Source organism: Cherax quadricarinatus, chromosome 72, assembly GCF_038502225.1.
Source record: "Cherax quadricarinatus isolate ZL_2023a chromosome 72, ASM3850222v1, whole genome shotgun sequence".
NCBI classification, from domain to species: domain Eukaryota; kingdom Metazoa; phylum Arthropoda; class Malacostraca; order Decapoda; family Parastacidae; genus Cherax; species Cherax quadricarinatus.
The window spans coordinates 5,049,159-5,067,021 of NC_091363.1; the positions used below are offsets into that span (position 1 = coordinate 5,049,159).

At 39.0% G+C, this 17,863-nt stretch overlaps 1 protein-coding gene across 1 annotated transcript in view; it reads right to left on the reverse strand.

Annotated features, from left to right (window-relative positions):
* Positions 1-838: 838 nt before the first annotated feature.
* LOC128701348 (transmembrane 9 superfamily member 1) overlaps positions 839-17,863 on the reverse strand; it is a 31,585-nt gene continuing 14,560 nt past the window's right edge. The window contains exons 10-12 of the mRNA XM_053795028.2: positions 7,748-7,910; positions 7,090-7,281; positions 839-1,820 (exon numbers count right to left, since the gene is read on the reverse strand). Coding sequence (XP_053651003.2) covers positions 1,619-1,820; positions 7,090-7,281; positions 7,748-7,910 — 557 coding nt within the window. The 3' untranslated portion in view covers positions 839-1,618. The remainder of the gene's footprint in view (positions 1,821-7,089; positions 7,282-7,747; positions 7,911-17,863) is intronic.

Below are 17,863 nucleotides of genomic sequence, written 5' to 3' on the forward strand. Positions count from 1 at the left end.
AAGTAATACAAATAGTTGAGTGACTGCCTTTTATTAACAAGTAAAAATTGTGTCATGCATGCATTAGTACATTCAAAATAGACTTTTGAAGATCCTCTAAGAGACCTTTCATGAAAAGATATATACAAAAGCTGTGATCATCTTCAGCTAATAAAGGAATACATGGTCTTATTGAGCAACACCATTCTGGTAATTTTACTACATAACATGAAAAGTATACAAACTGAAAAAAAAAAAAAAAAGTAATTTGTACATCTAAACTTTTCAACTTTTCCAAATATTTAGGAAAACTAATTAAGAGAAAATAATAAATTATTAATAGTAAAACACACACACGCAAATTCATGCACACATTATAGCGTGTGTGTGTGTGTGTGTGTGTGTGTGTGCATGCACTCACCTATATGTGGTTATAGGGGTCGAGTCACAGTTCCTGGCCCTGCCCATTAACCCTACCTTGACTGGTGCACCTGGTTCCTAACCTCTTGCTATTATTAATAGTTCATTTTAAATCCAAATATGGAATTTGTTACCACCTTCTCTCTGTCTAGGTGCCTGTTTGGCTGACTGTATTTTGTGTGTACTTCAGGAAGCAGATTTGGGGTATGTGCACTTCAAGGAACAGACTTGGGATATGTGCACTTCAGGGAACAAGACTTGGGGGTATGTGCACTTCAAGGAACAGACTTGGGATATGTGCACTTCAGGGAACAAGACTTGGGATGTGTGTACTTCAAGGAACAAGACTTGGGGTATGTGCACTTCAAGGAACAAGACTTGGGGTATGTGCACTTCAGGGAACAAGACTTGGGATATGTGTACTTCAAGGAACAGACTTGGGGTAAAGGGTTATTCCAGGGCCTTTCTCATAAACTGTTTGTATGAGCTTTGGTATTTGTGCAAACTTGTGCATGCATGTGAGAGAGATAAAACTTAAAAAAAAAAAAATTAATACCTAGGAAGAAATCAGTTGCTTCAAAATTATTCTTCAGTTGATAGCTATCAGTAATATATTGATCTAAAAATTACATTAAATAAAGTTGTAAGGTTTAAAGACCATCAAGAAATGGTTTAATATGCTTTAAAAGTATGAAATTGCACCAGTTATACTTTAACAACCTTCAGATATGTCACTGTCTTCAAGGGGTTAATGCTCTACTGTTCCTCACTGTTTTAAGGCACTACACTCAGCAGTGATACTTTTGAACAAGAGCGCAACTGACTTAGGCATAGCACTGATAACTAGATACACACAAAATTTGTCTACAAACACTCTGATACCAGGTACAATGGCATATCCCAATTTTTCATCAATCACTGCACTTTTTTTAATGACAGCACTGCCTAACCACAAATGTACACCTGCCACACAAGCAACAAGAACTGTCAAGGTATCTTAATCATGTTGGATACATTTTTTTATTAAACTCACAATTGTCATGTAGCCTATGGTACTACACAGTAGTGGTAAAATCACTAATGAACAAAACAAAAAATTTGGTATACAATTATTACAGTGTGTGTTAAGGATAGAAATGTTCAGCACACTCATCTGGACTTGTTGATCTTTGCCTATGATGTGTTAAAGTCAACATGTATCTAAGTATGAGACTAATAGTTAGTCCATTTTGATGTTTCGATAGATATACTTGACAAATGCAAGTGATGCAAAGAAAGACACAGTGCCCAGGGTGAGAAAGAAGACGTAACAGGTGAGAAGTGACCAACCAATAAACTCAATGGTCTGTAGTCCACCAGACATGTTGGATCGTTTCAGGTAGTAGAACAGACAATACATCAGGACAAAACCCCCGGTTGATCTGTTGAGAAAATTAACAATTATTAATGAAGAAATACTTGCTTTTTTGTTCATATTAGTAAAGGCAGATATCCACATACTGTATGTACAGTGCATACTATATAATCTATATTAACAAATATTTTTTTTTAATACACAGGCCATCTCCCACCAAGGCAGGGTGAACCAAAAAAGAAACACTTTTGCCATCATTCACACATAATCACTATCTTTGCAAAGGCACTCAGATATGGCAGTTTAGATGTCACTCCAAACAGCAAATATCCCAAACCCCTCCTTTAAAGTGCAGGCATTACACTTCCCACCTCCAAGACTCAAGTCCAGCTAACAAAATACCCGAGTTATAAATTTCTAATTGTTAAAAAAGTAGTAATTTAAGAGAAAAATCTATAACAGTTGTTTCTTACAAGAAAATTTAAGCACAATACTAAATTCAAACATTTCACTGTTTTCCCCAAGACCACAAGTAAAACTTTCAAACAAAAACATTAACAATGAGAGAAAATTTATTCTTCTCTTGACATTAATTTGTCAATTTCCTTGGCAACAATTTAAAAGATGTCAATTTTAGTGCCAATGCTAAAAACAAATCTGTTTTTCCTTAACCATTGTGATCTTCACGTAACAAAACATCTATCAATAACCAAAACTTTATTCTATATGACCGGCAATCATACGTGTGTGCCAGCTGACTAATTAGCCAATAAAAATCTGAACTCCTTATACAAAATAAACAAGATTTTTCAGGGACAGGACCCCTGCAATCACAAATAAGTGAGCACAAAAAGGTGTTGATTTTAGGGCTGCCTTAACTCAGAAATAATAACAGTGATAACAAATATCAACATAAAACATGATGATAAATAATAATCTTGCAACTACACCTAATTTCTATATTTTTTTTTTTCAAAAGAGGCAAACAAGCATTTATAGGTGCACTGGTTACCTGAGACTGTGTGCTCTCAAATATAAACAAAGTACACTGACCTGTGCTCCCCCAACACTCTTTAGATCTATCACATATCTAACACACTCACACATTCATTCAATAACAGTAGGACCCCGTATCTGCGGGGGGATGAATTACAAGGACCTGCCATTAATGCCAAAACTGTGGATAGTAGCTAACCTTATACAGTGGACCCTCGGGTAACAGCGGCTTTGGCTAATGCCAAAATCGGCTAATGGCTCGCTTTGGCGTAAAAATATTAGCTCAGCTAACGCCAAATAACTCGGCTAAGGGCTTTCGTCCCGAACGTGTCCGTGTGGCCTGAGCGGGCACGGCCACTCCATGACTCCGTGTACAGCCAGTGTACCATTGTTCACAAGCCAGGGAGGACAATTCCACGCATACAAGCAATATATTTAGTATTATTCCATAGTTTTTAGTGCTTGTAACTGCTAAGTAAGCCACCATGGGCCCAAAGAAAGCTTCTAGTGCTAGCCCTGTGATAAAGAAGGAAAGAAACACAATAAAATTCAAGAAAAAGCTTGTAGCAAAGTACCAAAGTGGAGGAGGAAGAGAGAGAGGAGAACGTGCCTTCTGCAGCGATTCAGTGATTCTACGATATGTACGAAACTAAAGCAGCAGGTATCGATAAAGGCTATAGTGCCAGCCAGCGATAAAGTGTACAATTAACAGTGTAGCAAGTAAGTTGAGCGAGTAAGCGATAGAAAAACAACATGAAAGTAACTCTCCAATGTTGTTGAATGTGCACTGGGCCGCTGAACATACACCGCCCTGCTACGTATCTTCCACCACTCTAAACCTCTGCCAGCATCTCCATCAAACTAACTAATTAAACTAACATCTCCAAGGTAAGTGCAAATATAAAAGTGTAAGTATAAAAGTAAATATAAGTGTAAATATAAAAGGACCCCAATGGAAATATGTAAGTCACTGACTTTTTTGGGTTATCATAGTTTTTTTTTTTTTTTCAACAAGTCAGTCGTCTCCCACCGAGGCAGGGTGACCCAAAAAGAAAGAAAATCCCAAAAAAGAAAATACTTTCATCATTCAACACTTTCACCTCACTCACACATAATCACTGTTTTTGCAGAGGTGCTCATAACACAACAGTTTAGAAGCATATACGTATAAAGATGCACAACATATCCCTCCAAACTGCTAATATCCCAAAACCCCTCCTTTAGAGTGCAGGCATTGTACTTCCCATTTCCAGGACTCTAGTCCGGCTATATAAAAATAACCAGTTTCCCTGAATCCCTTCACTAAATATTACCCTGCTCACACTCCAACAGATCGTCAGGTCCCAAACACCATTCGTCTCCTTTCACTCCTATTGAACAAGCTCATGCACGCCTGCTGGAAGTCCAAGCCCCTCGCCCACAAAACCTCCCTTACCCCTTCCTTCCAACCTTTTCGAGGACAACCCCTACCCTGCCTTCCTTCTCCTACAGATTTAAATGCTCTCCATGTCATTCTACTTTGATCCATTCTCTCTAAATGACCAAACCACCTCAACAACCCCTCTTCTGCCCTCTGACTAATACTTTTATTAACTCCACACCTTCTCCTAATTTCCACACTCTGAATTTTCTGCATAATATTTACACCACACATTGCCCTTAGACAGGACATCTCCACTGCCTCCAACTGCCTCCTTGCTGCTGCATTCACAACCCAAGCTTCACACCCATATAAGAGTGTTGATACTACTATACTTTCATACATTCCCTTCTTTGCCTACATAGATAACGCTTTTTGACTCCACATATACCTCAACGCACCACTCACCTTTTTTCCTTCATCAATTCTATGATTAACCTCATCCTTCGTAAATCCATCCGCCGACACGTCAACTCCCAAGTATCTGAAAACATTCACTTCTTCCATACTCCTCCTCTCCAATTTGATATCCAATTTTTCTTTATCTAAATAATTTGATACCCTCATCACTTTACTCTTTTCTATGTTCACTTTCAACTTTCTACCTTTACACACACTCCCAAACTCATCCACTAACCTTTGCAATTTTTCTTTAGAATCTCCCATAAGCACAGTATCATCAGCAAAAAGTAACTGTGTCAATTCCCATTTTGTATTTGATTCCCCATAATTTAATCCCACCCCTCTCCCGAACACCCTAGCATTTACTTCTTTTATGACCCCATCTATAAATATATTAAACAACCATGGTGACATAACACATCCCTGTCTAAGGCCTACTTTTACCGGGAAGTAGTCTCCCTCTCTTCTACACACCGTAACCTGAGCCTCACTATCCTCATAAAAACTCTTTACAGCATTTAGTAACTTACCACCTATTCCATATACTTGCAACATCTGCTACATTGCTCCCCTATCCACTCTATCATATGCCTTTTCTAAATCTATAAATGCAATAAAAACTTCCCTACCTTTATCTAAATACTGTTCACATATATGCTTCAATGTAAACACTTGATCTACACATCCCCTACCCACTCTGAAACCTCCTTGCTCATCCACAATCCTACATTCTGTCTTACCTCTAATTCTTTCAATAATAACCCTACCGTACACTTTTCCTGGTATACTCAATAAACTTATTCCTCTATAATTTTTACAATCTCTTTTGTCCCCCTTCCCTTTATATAAAGGGACTATACATGCTCTCCGCCAATCCCTAGGTACCTTCCCCTCTTTCATACATTTATTAAACAAAAGTACCAACCACTCCAACACTATATCCCCCCTGCTTTTAACATTTCTGTCATGATCCCATCAGTTTCAGCTGCTTTACCCCCTTTCGTTCTATGTAATGCCTCATGTACCTCCCCCACACTTACCTTCTGCTCTTCTTCACTCCTAAAAGATGGTATACCTCCCTGGCCAGTGCATGAAATTACCGCCTCCCTTTCTTCCTCAACATTTAAAAGTTCCTCAAAATATTCTCGCCATCTACCTAATACCTCCCTCTCCTATCTACTAACTCCCCTACTCTGTTTTTAACTGACAAATCCATACTTTCCCTAGGCTTTCTTAACTTGTTTAACTCACTTCAAAATTTTTTCTTATTTTCATTAAAATTTCTTGACAGTGCCTCTCCCACTCTATCATCTGGTCTCCTTTTGCACTCTCTCACCACTCTCTTCACCTTTCTTTTACTCTCCATATACTCTGCTCTTCTTATAAAACTTCTGCTTTGTAAAAACCTCTCATAAGCTAACTTTTTCTCTTTTATCACACCCTTTACTTCATCATTCCACCAGTCACTCCTCTTTCCTCCTGCCCCAACCCTCCTATAACCACAAACTTTTGCCCCACATTCTAATACTGCATTTTTAAAACTCATCCAACCCTCTTCAACCCCCCCCCCCCCACTACTCATCTTTGCACTAGCCCACCTTTCTGCCAATAGTCGCTTATATCTCACCCGAACTTCCTCCTCCCTTAGTTTATACACTTTCACTTCCCTCCTACTTGTTGATGTCACCTTCCTCTTGTCCCATCTACCTCTTACTCTAACTGTAGCTACAACTAAATAATGATCCTATATATCAGTTGCCCTTCTATAAACATGTACCTCCTGGAGCCTACCCATTAACCTTTTATCCACCAATACATAATCTAACAAACTACTTTCATTACGTGTTACATCATACCTTGTATATTTATTTATCCTCTTTTTCATAAAATATGTATTCTGTATGTATATTTATATTTAATCTTTCAAAAAATATTTTTTGTTTATACTTTTGGCTGTCTGAAATGGATTAATTGAATTTCCATTACATATTTCTTATGGGGAAAATTAATTCGGCTAAAGGCTAAATCGGCTAAAGGCTAGCTCTCTGGAACGGATTAAAGGCATTACTCGAGGGTCCACTGTATATATATGTCCTATACATACCTATTTTAAAGTTTAACTGATAAATTATGCCCACAGTAAGTGGAAAATTATCACTTCTTCACTGATATGAAGCACTTTACGGCTTCTCTTAGGCTTTGAAGAACTTCCACCATCATTAGTGTTGCACTCTGAGGCCATTATTAAGCAAAATTAAGGGGTTATTTTCAGGCCACAGTAAACTGCGGATAACTGAAACCTCAGATACCAGACCACAGATACAGGGGTCCTACTGTAAAATAATTTTTTATATTTGTGCAGGCCATCTTTACATTTGGAGTGCAGCAGTCTGCCTGCCTAAATTGCAAGTCTTTCAGGGCTCACTAAGCCTCCTGGTCGATAGCCACATCAGTAAGCTAATGTACAGCCATCAACCATAAATTTACTACCCACATTTCTTGAATACAGATGTCTTACCCAGCACTGAAGACTGATCTCCACCACCACCTGTAGTCTTCTGCTGCCAACTGGAAGTATGTCAGAGCAATGGAGACACATGCAGTGACACTCAGCAAGATAACAAAAACAACACCCAGTATACCATAGAGTGTATACTGCTCACGGCCCCACAGGGTTGAGAAAATGTAGTACATTTCCACACTGATAGCACTATGGTTCAAAAAAAAAAAAAAATAGTGTTAACCACATGTTTATAAACTGTAGAAGACTATAGCAGTGTATTACAATGCAACAGTAATTCATACCAAAATTATTCCAGCACTTGTGTATTACTGAGACTGAGCTATATAATGAGCTTCATTAAAATTTACCTGTATTTGTTCAAGGTTGATGAACTCAATGAATTCTTAATGAATGAATAGCATCTAAAGGGCTACAGAATACAGATGATGAATTATGAACAGCACACAATGCAATTTTTTAAATTAAGAAAGATTATATTTAGCACTAATCTGGGGGTTAGTTACATCCTCCATAAAACCCATAATTATGATAGCCTTTAGGAAATGAATAATAACACAAACTTCCTTGAGAGTAAGAGCTATCATACACACTACAACAGACTGACAGTAAACCAACATTTTGTTTCACAGAAAGGACTACTTAAAGAGTTTACCTAAATGGTAGAAATCCACCAACAGCAAAATGTGCCCAGTGGGAGCGGTACCACGGAACAGGAGGGATTTCACGTGCAATGTTCTTGGTGCGACAAGGAAAGTTGAACTCTGTCACACCATTTTTGCCTATGATACCTCCAAATACTGTCAGGGGATACCCAACTGAAAAAAAATATAGAATTGAAGAATACTCTAAATCAAATCAAATGAATAAAGGTAAAACTACTTATGTTCACTTTTCCGTAAAAGAAAGTAACAGCAATAACTAAATATTCCAAAATATATAATTCAAGTTGAAATTTTATAAGCAAGTAAGTTTATTCAGGTATACACAAACACAGTTACATAGATTATCATACATAGCAGCATATGTGTAGAGAACCTAGAATAACCCAAAACAGTCAGACAGAGTGACTTATTTCCATTGGGGTCCTTTACCTCTTTTTATTAAGAATATTTTAGCATAAAAATTTAGAATTTGGCTAAAATTAATGAAAATCAAAGCATACATTTTGTTCAGTCAAAAACTAATTAATGTTCATTCCCTAATGTAAATCTTTCTTTTTTCAACAAACTGGCCATATCCCACTGAAGCAGGGTGGCCCAAAAAGAAAAACAAAAGTTTCTCTTTTTAGCTCTAGTAATGTATACAGGAAAAGGGGTTACTAGCCCCTTTCTCCCGGCATTTTAGTCGCCTCTTACGACACGCATGGCTTATGGAGGAATAATTCTGTTCCACTTCCCCATGGAGATAAGAGGAAATAAACAAGAACAAGAACTAATAAGAAAATAAAAGAAAACCCAGAGGGGTGTGTATATATACGCTTGTACATGCATGTGTAGTGTGACCTAAGTAGAAGTAGAAGTAGCAAGATGTACCTGAAATCTTGCATGTTTATGAGACAGAAACCTAATGTAAATCTTCTTCTTTCTTTCAACACACCGGCCGTATCCCACCGAGGCGGGGTGGCCCAAAAGAAAAAAACAAAGTTTTTCCTTTCAAATTTAGTAATATATACAGGAGAAGGGGTTACTAGCCCCTTGCTCCCGGCATTTTAGTCACCTCTTACAACACGCATGGCCTACGGAGGAAGAATTCTGTTCCACTTCCCCATGGAGATAAGAGGAAATAAACAAGAACTAGAAAGAAAATAGAAGAAAACCCAGAGGGGTATGTATATATACGCTTGTACATGTATGTGTAGTGTGACCTGAGTGTAAGTAGAAGTAGCAAGACGTACCTGAAATTTTGCATGTTCATGAGACAGAAAAAAGGACACCAGCAATCCTACCATCATGTAAAACAATTACAGGCTTTCGTTTTACACTCACTTGGCAGGACAGTAGTACCTCCCTGGGCGGTTGCTGTCTACCAACCTACTACCTAGGACCTAATGTAAATTTTTTTTTTTTTTTTTCAACAAGTCGGCCGTCTCCCACCGAGGCAGGGTGACCCAAAAAAAAAAAGAAAGAAAATCCCCAAAAAGAAAATACTTTCATCATCATTCAACACTTTCACCACACTCACACATTATCACTGCTTTTGCAGAGGTGCTCAGAATACAACAGTTTAGAAGCATATATGTATAGAGATACACAACATATCCCTCCAAACTGCCAATATCCCAAATCCCTCCTTTAAAGTGCAGGCATTGTACTTCCCATTTCCAGGACTCAAGTCCAACTATATGAAAATAACCGGTTTCCCTGAATCCCTTCACTAAATATTACCCTGCTCACATTCCAACAGATCGTCAGGTCCCAAGTATCATTCGTCTCCATTCACTCCTATCTAACACGCTCACGCACGCTTGCTGGAAGTCCAAGCCCCTCACCCACAAAACCTCCTTTACCCCCTCTTTCCAACCCTTTCGAGGACGACCCCTACCCCTCTTTCCTTCCCCTATAGATTTATATGCTTTCCATGTCATTCTACTTTGATCCATTCTCTCTAAATGACCAAACCACCTCAACAACCCCTCTTCTGCCCTCTGACTAATGCTTTTATTAACTCCACACCTTCTCCTAATTTCCACACTCCGAATTTTCTGCATAATATTTACACCACACATTGCCCTTAGACAGGACATCTCCACTGCCTCCAACCGTCTCCTCGCTGCTGCATTTACCACCCAAGCTTCACATCCATATAAGAGTGTTGGTACTACTATACTTTCATACATTCCCTTCTTTGCCTCCATAGATAACGTTTTTTGACTCCACATATACCTCAACGCACCACTCACCTTTTTTCCCTCATCAATTCTATGATTAACCTCATCCTTCATAAATCCATCCGCCGACACGTCAACTCCCAAGTATCTGAAAACATTCACTTCTTCCATACTCCTCCTCCCCAATTTGATATCCAATTTTTCTTTATCTAAATCATTTGATACCCTCATCACCTTACTCTTTTCTATGTTCACTTTCAACTTTCTACCTTTACACACACTCCCAAACTCATCCACTAACCTTTGCAATTTTTCTTTAGAATCTCCCATAAGCACAGTATCATCAGCAAAAAGTAACTGTGTCAATTCCCATTTTGAATTTGATTCCCCATAATTTAATCCCACCCCTCTCCCGAACACCCTAGCATTTACTTCTTTTACAACCCCATCTATAAATATATTAAACAACCATGGTGACATTACACATCCCTGTCTAAGACCTACTTTTACCGGGAAGTATTCTCCCTCTCTTCTACACACCCTAACCTGAGCCTCACTATCCTCATAAAAGCTCTTTACAGCATTTAGTAACTTACCACCTATTCCATATACTTGCAACATCTGCCACATTGCTCCTCTATCCACTCTATCATATGCCTTTTCTAAATCCATAAATGCAATAAAAACTTCCCTACCTTTATCTAAATACTGTTCACATATATGTTTCAATGTAAACACTTGATCTACACATCCCCTACCCACTCTGAAGCCTCCTTGCTCGTCTGCAATTCTACATTCTGTCTTACCTCTAATTCTTTCAATTATAACCCTACCGCATACTTTTCCTGGTATACTCAGTAAACTTATTCCTCTATAATTTTTACAATCTCTTTTGTCCCCTTTCCCTTTATATAAAGGGACTATACATGCTCTCCGCCAATCCCTAGGTACCTTCCCCTCTTTCATACATTTATTAAACAAAAGTACCAACCACTCCAACACTATATCCCCCCCTGCTTTTAACATTTCTGTCATGATCCCATCAGTTCCAGCTGCTTTACCCCCTTTCATTCTACGTAATGCCTCACGTACCTCCACCACACTTACATTCTGCTCTTCTTCACTCCTAAAAGATGGTATACCTCCCTGGCCAGTGCATGAAATTACCGCCTCCCTTTCTTCCTTAACATTTAAAAGTTCCTCAAAATATTCTCGCCATCTACCTAATACCTCCCTCTCCCCATCTACTAACTCCCCTACTCTGTTTTTAACTGACAAATCCATACTTTCCCTAGGCTTTCTTAACTTGTTTAACTCACTCCAAAATTTTTTCTTATTTTCATAAAAATTTCTTGACAGTGCCTCTCCCACTCTTTCATCTGCTCTCCTTTTGCACTCTCTCACCACTCTCTTCACCTTTCTTTTACTCTCCATATACTCTGCTCTTCTTTGTAAAAACCTCTCGTAAGCTACCTTTTTCTCTTTTATCACACCCTTTACTTCATCATTCCACCAATCACACCTCTTTCCTCCTGCCCCCACCCTCCTATAACCACAAACTTCTGCCCCACATTCTAATACTGCATTTTTTAAACTATTCCAACCCTCTTCAACCCCCCCACTACTCATCTTTGTACTAGCCCACCTTTCTGCCAATAGTCGCTTATATCTCGCCCGAACTTCCTCCTCCCTTAGTTTATACACTTTCACCTCCCTCTTACTTGTTGTTGCCACCTTCCTCTTTTCCCATCTACCTCTTACTCTAACTGTAGCTACAACTAAATAATGATCCGATATATCAGTTGCCCCTCTATAAACATGTACATCCTGGAGCCTACCCATCAACCTTTTATCCACCAATACATAATCTAACAAACTACTTTCATTACGTGCTACATCATACCTTGTATATTTATTTATCCTCTTTTTCATAAAATATGTATTACTTATTACCAAATTTCTTTCTACACATAGCTCAATTAAAGGCTCCCTATTTACATTTACCCCTGGCACCCCAAAATTACCTACTACTCCCTCCATAACATTTTTACCCACTTTAGCATTGAAATCCCCAACCACCATTACTCTCACACTTGATTCAAAACTCCCCACGCATTCACTCAACATTTCCCAGAATCTCTCTCTCTCCTCTACACTTCTTTCTTCTCCAGGTGCATACACGCTTACTATAACCCACTTTTCACATCCAATCTTTATTTTACTCCACATAATCCTTGAGTACTCAGTGGTCAGTCGTCAGTACTCAGTGGTCAGTCGTCACGTGAGGTCACAGACCCTGAGCTGCCTTGGGGATTAGTGTGGACGGTTACAAAGCATGGCTTGCTTCTGCAGTGTTTTAAAAATTGGGGTTGGAGAGTTGAAGGAGGAGGTCTTGCTTCTCCAGGAGATTAGGAGGCTGAAGGTCCACCTCAATGGGTCTGGGAGAGAGTGTGAGGTGGCTGGAGTTGTGGGGAATGAGGCTTCTAGCAGCGAGGTGCAGTCTGTCTCTCACTGTGAGGAGGCTGTAGTTGGGGTGGCAGCAACGGCTACCAGCAGTGAGGTGCAGCCCAGCACCTGCTACAAGTGGCGAGTAGTTCACAGTAATGGAAGGCGCATCAGAGTAAGGAAAGTTAAGAGTGAAGATCTGAAGGTAGGAAATCGCTTCTCTGTTCTTCAGGATGAATGTACTTCAGTGGCCAGTGAAGGTAAGGGTACTACTGCCCCTGCTAATGGAGGTAAGCGCATTCTTGTGGTTGGTGACTCTCAGGTAAGATACATTGACCGTGCTTTTTGTAATAGGAATAAGAAGATGAGAGATAGAGTGTGCTTCCCTGGAGCTGGTGTTGGGGACATTGTCAACAGGCTGGATAATATCATGTCAGGTAATGGGAGCAAGCCCATTATCTGTCTCAGTGCTGGTGGAAATGATATTGGGAAGGGTAGGAGAGAAGAGCTGCTAGATAAGTACAGGTCAGCTATTGATTTCATTAAGTCTAAGGGAGGGATCCCAATCATATGTAGCATCTTGCCTAGAAGGGGAGTAGGAAATGAATGGTTGTCTAGGGCAATTGGTGTAAATTGCTGGCTAGACAGATACTGCAAGGAACATGCAATCCCATTCATTGACAACTGGAACAACTTTTATGGCAAACATGATATGTATGCAAGGGATGGGGTACATCTCTCTGGGGCTGGGGTGGTAGCACTTGCAGACTCGATTGAGAAGGCCATTGGTGAAATGCCTATGATTTTAAACTGATGGAAGATAGAGGTATGGGTGTGTGTGGGAAACAAGCAGGCTGCAACACTTGGGTTGGAAACAGTAAATGTATAAAAGGCATTCAGCATGAAGTTATAAATAAAGACAATAGATCAGGTCAGCAAACAAAGGGGGACAGCAGAGGGCAGCAAGGGACTAGCTCCCTTAAGGTTTACTATACTAATAGCAGGAGTGTAAGAAATAAGATAGATGAGCTAAGATTAATTGCAAGTGCAGGAGACATAGATATTATTGCTATAACAGAGACCTGGCTCAATCTGAAAGATAGAGAGATGCCCTCTGAATGTCACATACAAGGCTATAAATTATTCCACACTGACAGGGTCAACAGGAAAGGTGGTGGAGTAGCGATGTATGTCAGAGACAATTTAAATTGTTGTGTTAGACAAGATATTAAATTAGAAGCGTCAGCCACTGAATCTGTTTGGTTACAGCTTCTCGAGGGCCGAGAAAAACTAATTTTGGGTGTGATTTACAGGGCCCCAAATCTTGATAGGGAGTGCAGTAAACTTCTATGGGACGAAATTCGTAAGGCATCTACATACGAAAATGTTGTGCTAATGGGAGATTTCAACTATAGACAGATTGACTGGAGCAATTTGACAGGAAATTTAGAGTCAGGTGACTTTCTTGATACGATCCAGGATTGTTTTTTAAAACAGTTTGTGACAGAGCCAACTAGGGGAAATAACCTCCTTGACTTGGTTCTTGCCAGTAGGGAAACACTAATTAATAATCTTGAGGTTAATGATGAGCTTGGGGAAAGTGATCACAAATCACTCAGTTTTAATATATCATGGAATTCCCCTAATAATGGCAATCAAGTCTCCGTCCCTGACTTTCGCTTGGCTGATTTCATAGGACTGAAAAATTACTTAGGTGGGCTGAACTGGAATGACCTGACTAAGGGTCAGGTAGGTGGTGATGGTTGCCGATATGATGCTTTCCAGGGCATAGTTCTAGCTGCTCAGTCAAATTATGTTCCAAATAGGGAAATCAGATCAAACAAAAATGATCCTAAATGGATGAACAATAGATTAAAATATCTGATTGGTCAAAAGAGAGGCATATATAGGCAAATCAAAAGAGGAGAGGGGCAATTGAGAAATCGATATATTCAGTTAAAGAGAGAAATAAAAAAGGGAATTAGAAAAGCAAAAAGAGATTATGAGGTTAAAGTTGCAAGAGAATCGAAGACTAACCCAAAAGGATTCTTTCAGGTATACAGAAGTAAGATCAGGGACAAGATAGGCCCACTCAAAAGTTCCTCGGGTCAGCTCACTGACAGTGATAAGGAAATGTGTAGAATTTTTAACACATACTTCCTCTCAGTTTTTACACAGGAGGATACCAGCGATATTCCAGTAATGATAAATTATGTAGAACAGGACGATAATAAACTGTGTACTATTAGGGTCACAAGTGACATGGTCCTTAGGCAAATAGATAAATTAAAACCTAACAAATCCCCAGGCCCTGATGAACTGTATGCAAGGGTTCTAAAGGAATGTAAAGAGGAGCTTAGCACACCTTTGGCTAATCTTTTCAACATATCACTACAAACTGGCATGGTGCCAGATAAGTGGAAAATGGCAAATGTGATACCTATTTTCAAAACAGGTGACAGGTCCTTAGCTTCGAACTATAGACCAATAAGCCTAACCTCCATAGTGGGAAAATTTATGGAATCAATAATTGCCGAGGCAGTTCGTAGCCACCTTGAAAAGCATAAATTAATCAACGAATCTCAGCATGGTTTTACAAAGGGGCGTTCCTGCCTTACGAATTTATTAACTTTTTTCACTAAGGTATTTGAGGAGGTAGATCATGGTAATGAATATGATATTGTGTATATGGACTTCAGTAAGGCTTTTGACAGGGTCCCACATCAGAGACTATTGAGGAAAATTAAAGCACATGGAATAGGAGGAGAAATTTTTTCCTGGATAGAGGCATGGTTGACAAATAGGCAGCAGAGAGTTTGCATAAATGGGGAGAAATCAGAGTGGGGAAGTGTCACGAGCGGTGTTCCACAGGGGTCAGTGTTGGGCCCCCTGCTGTTCACAATCTACATAAACGACATAGATGAGGGCATAAAGAGCGACATCGGCAAGTTTGCCGATGACACCAAAATAGGCCGTCGAATTCATTCTGACGAGGACATTCGAGCACTCCAGGAAGATTTGAATAGACTGATGCAGTGGTCGGAGAAGTGGCAGATGCAGTTTAATATAGACAAATGCAAAGTTCTAAATGTTGGACAGGACAATAATCATGCCACATATAAACTAAATAATGTAGATCTTAATATTACGGATTGCGAAAAAGATTTAGGAGTTCTGGTTAGCAGTAATCTGAAACCAAGACAACAGTGCATAAGTGTTCGCAATAAAGCTAATAGAATCCTTGGCTTCATATCAAGAAGCATAAATAATAGGAGTCCTCAGGTTGTTCTTCAACTCTATACATCCTTGGTTAGGCCTCATTTAGATTATGCTGCACAGTTTTGGTCACCTTATTACAGAATGGATATAAATTCTCTGGAAAATGTACAAAGGAGGATGACAAAGTTGATCCCACGTATCAGAAACCTTCCCTATGAGGATAGACTAAGGGCCCTGAATCTGCACTCTCTAGAAAGACGTAGAATTAGGGGGGATATGATTGAGGTGTATAAATGGAAGACAGGAATAAATAAAGGGGATGTAAATAGTGTGCTGAAAATATCTAGCCTAGACAGGACTCGCAGCAATGGTTTTAAGTTGGAAAAATTCAGATTCAGGAAGGATATAGGAAAGTACTGGTTTGGTAATAGAGTTGTGGATGAGTGGAACAAACTCCCAAGTACCGTTATAGAGGCCAGAACATTGTGTAGCTTTAAAAATAGGTTGGATAAATACATGAGTGGATGTGGGTGGGTGTGAGTTAGACCTGATAGCTTGTGCTACCAGGTCGGTTGCCGTGTTCCTCCCTTAAGTCAATGTGACCTGACCTGACTAGGTTGGGTGCATTGGCTTAAGCCGGTAGGAGACTTGGACCTGCCTCGCATGGGCCAGTAGGCCTTCTGCAGTGTTCCTTCGTTCTTATGTTCTTATGTTCTTATGAATTTATACATTTGTAGTCCCTCTTTTCCTGCCATAGCTTATCCTTCAACATTATTGCTACTCCTTCTTTAGCTCTAACTCTATTTGAAACCCCTGACCTAATCCCATTTATTCCTCTCCATTGAAACTCTCCCACCCCCTTCAGCTTTGTTTCACTTAAAGCCAGGACATCCAGTTTCTTCTCATTCATAACATCCACAATCATCTCTTTCTTATCATTTGCACAACATCCACGCACATTCAGACTTCCCACTTTGACAATTTTCTTCTTCTTATTCTTTTTAGTAATCTTTATAGGAAAAGGGGTTACTAGCCCATTGTTCCCGGCATTTTAGTTGACTTTTACAACACGCATGGCTTACGGAGGAAAGATTCTTATTCCACTTCCCCATGGATATAAAAGGAAAAGTAATAAGACCAAGAACTATTAAGATAAAATCAAAGAAAACTCAGATGAGTGTGTATAAATAAACGTGTACATGTATGTGTAGTGTGACTTAAGTGTAAGTAGAAGTAAATGTAATGTAAATATGAAATAAAATATACTGCTGCTTCAAAATGACAGGTCACACATTTGTTCTATGGAAAAACATGAAATGACAGCTGCCAGATAGATATTACTAATTGTGTGTGTTAATAGGAAATCAGAAATAAAAATACTTTACTTTTCATTGGCAGGTAACAAATTAGTACATGGATAAAATGAGAGGGCAGACATGCCAGTACTCAAAAGTGGCAGCATACTTTCATGGAATATTACATAATGACATCTAAACTGTCGTATCTGTGCGCCTATGCAAAGACACCTATAGTGTGAATGGTGAGGATTTTTTTTTTTTTTTTTTTGGGGGGGGGTGAGTCACCTTGCCTTGGTGGGAGATGGCCAGCATGTTCTAATTAGGGTATTTCCATGCTTTTTAGTTTAATTTTTTTTAAGAAGTGGGACATTAAGCACAGCCACATATTCTAATCTTGATGTAACAAAAGTGTACAAGATGTCATGAACAAGTTAATCCCTGTACAATACAGACTGGTGTAAATATAAAGAATTATATATTTTTTATTAATATATCGGCCATTTCCCGCCGAGGCTGGGTGACCATAAAAAGAAGAAACACTTTCATCCCTAGAAATATGCACACATTCATATATTATGCTTCTGAGTGAAAAATTTATATGCAAATATAAGGTTTCAGATACATCTTGCTATTTCTCCTTACACTTAGGTCACACTACACATACATGTACAAGCATATACAGGTACCATCCGACTTACGACCAAGCTTGTTTCTGACCAACCGGTTGTAAGTCAAAATGGACATAAGTCGAACCTTACTACTGAATATCAACATCACACTTTTGTAATGATTTGATTTTATTGTTTTATTTTGGTATTTCATTTTTTACTTTACTTTTTATGCTGTTAGTATTGTATTTTATACTGTAAGGTTTAGGATAAACACTGTGTACAATACAAACAGTTGTTCATTTCCCAGAAATTTGGCATAAAAAACATGGTCTTAAGTCGAGTGGTCATATGTCGAGCAGGTCATAAGT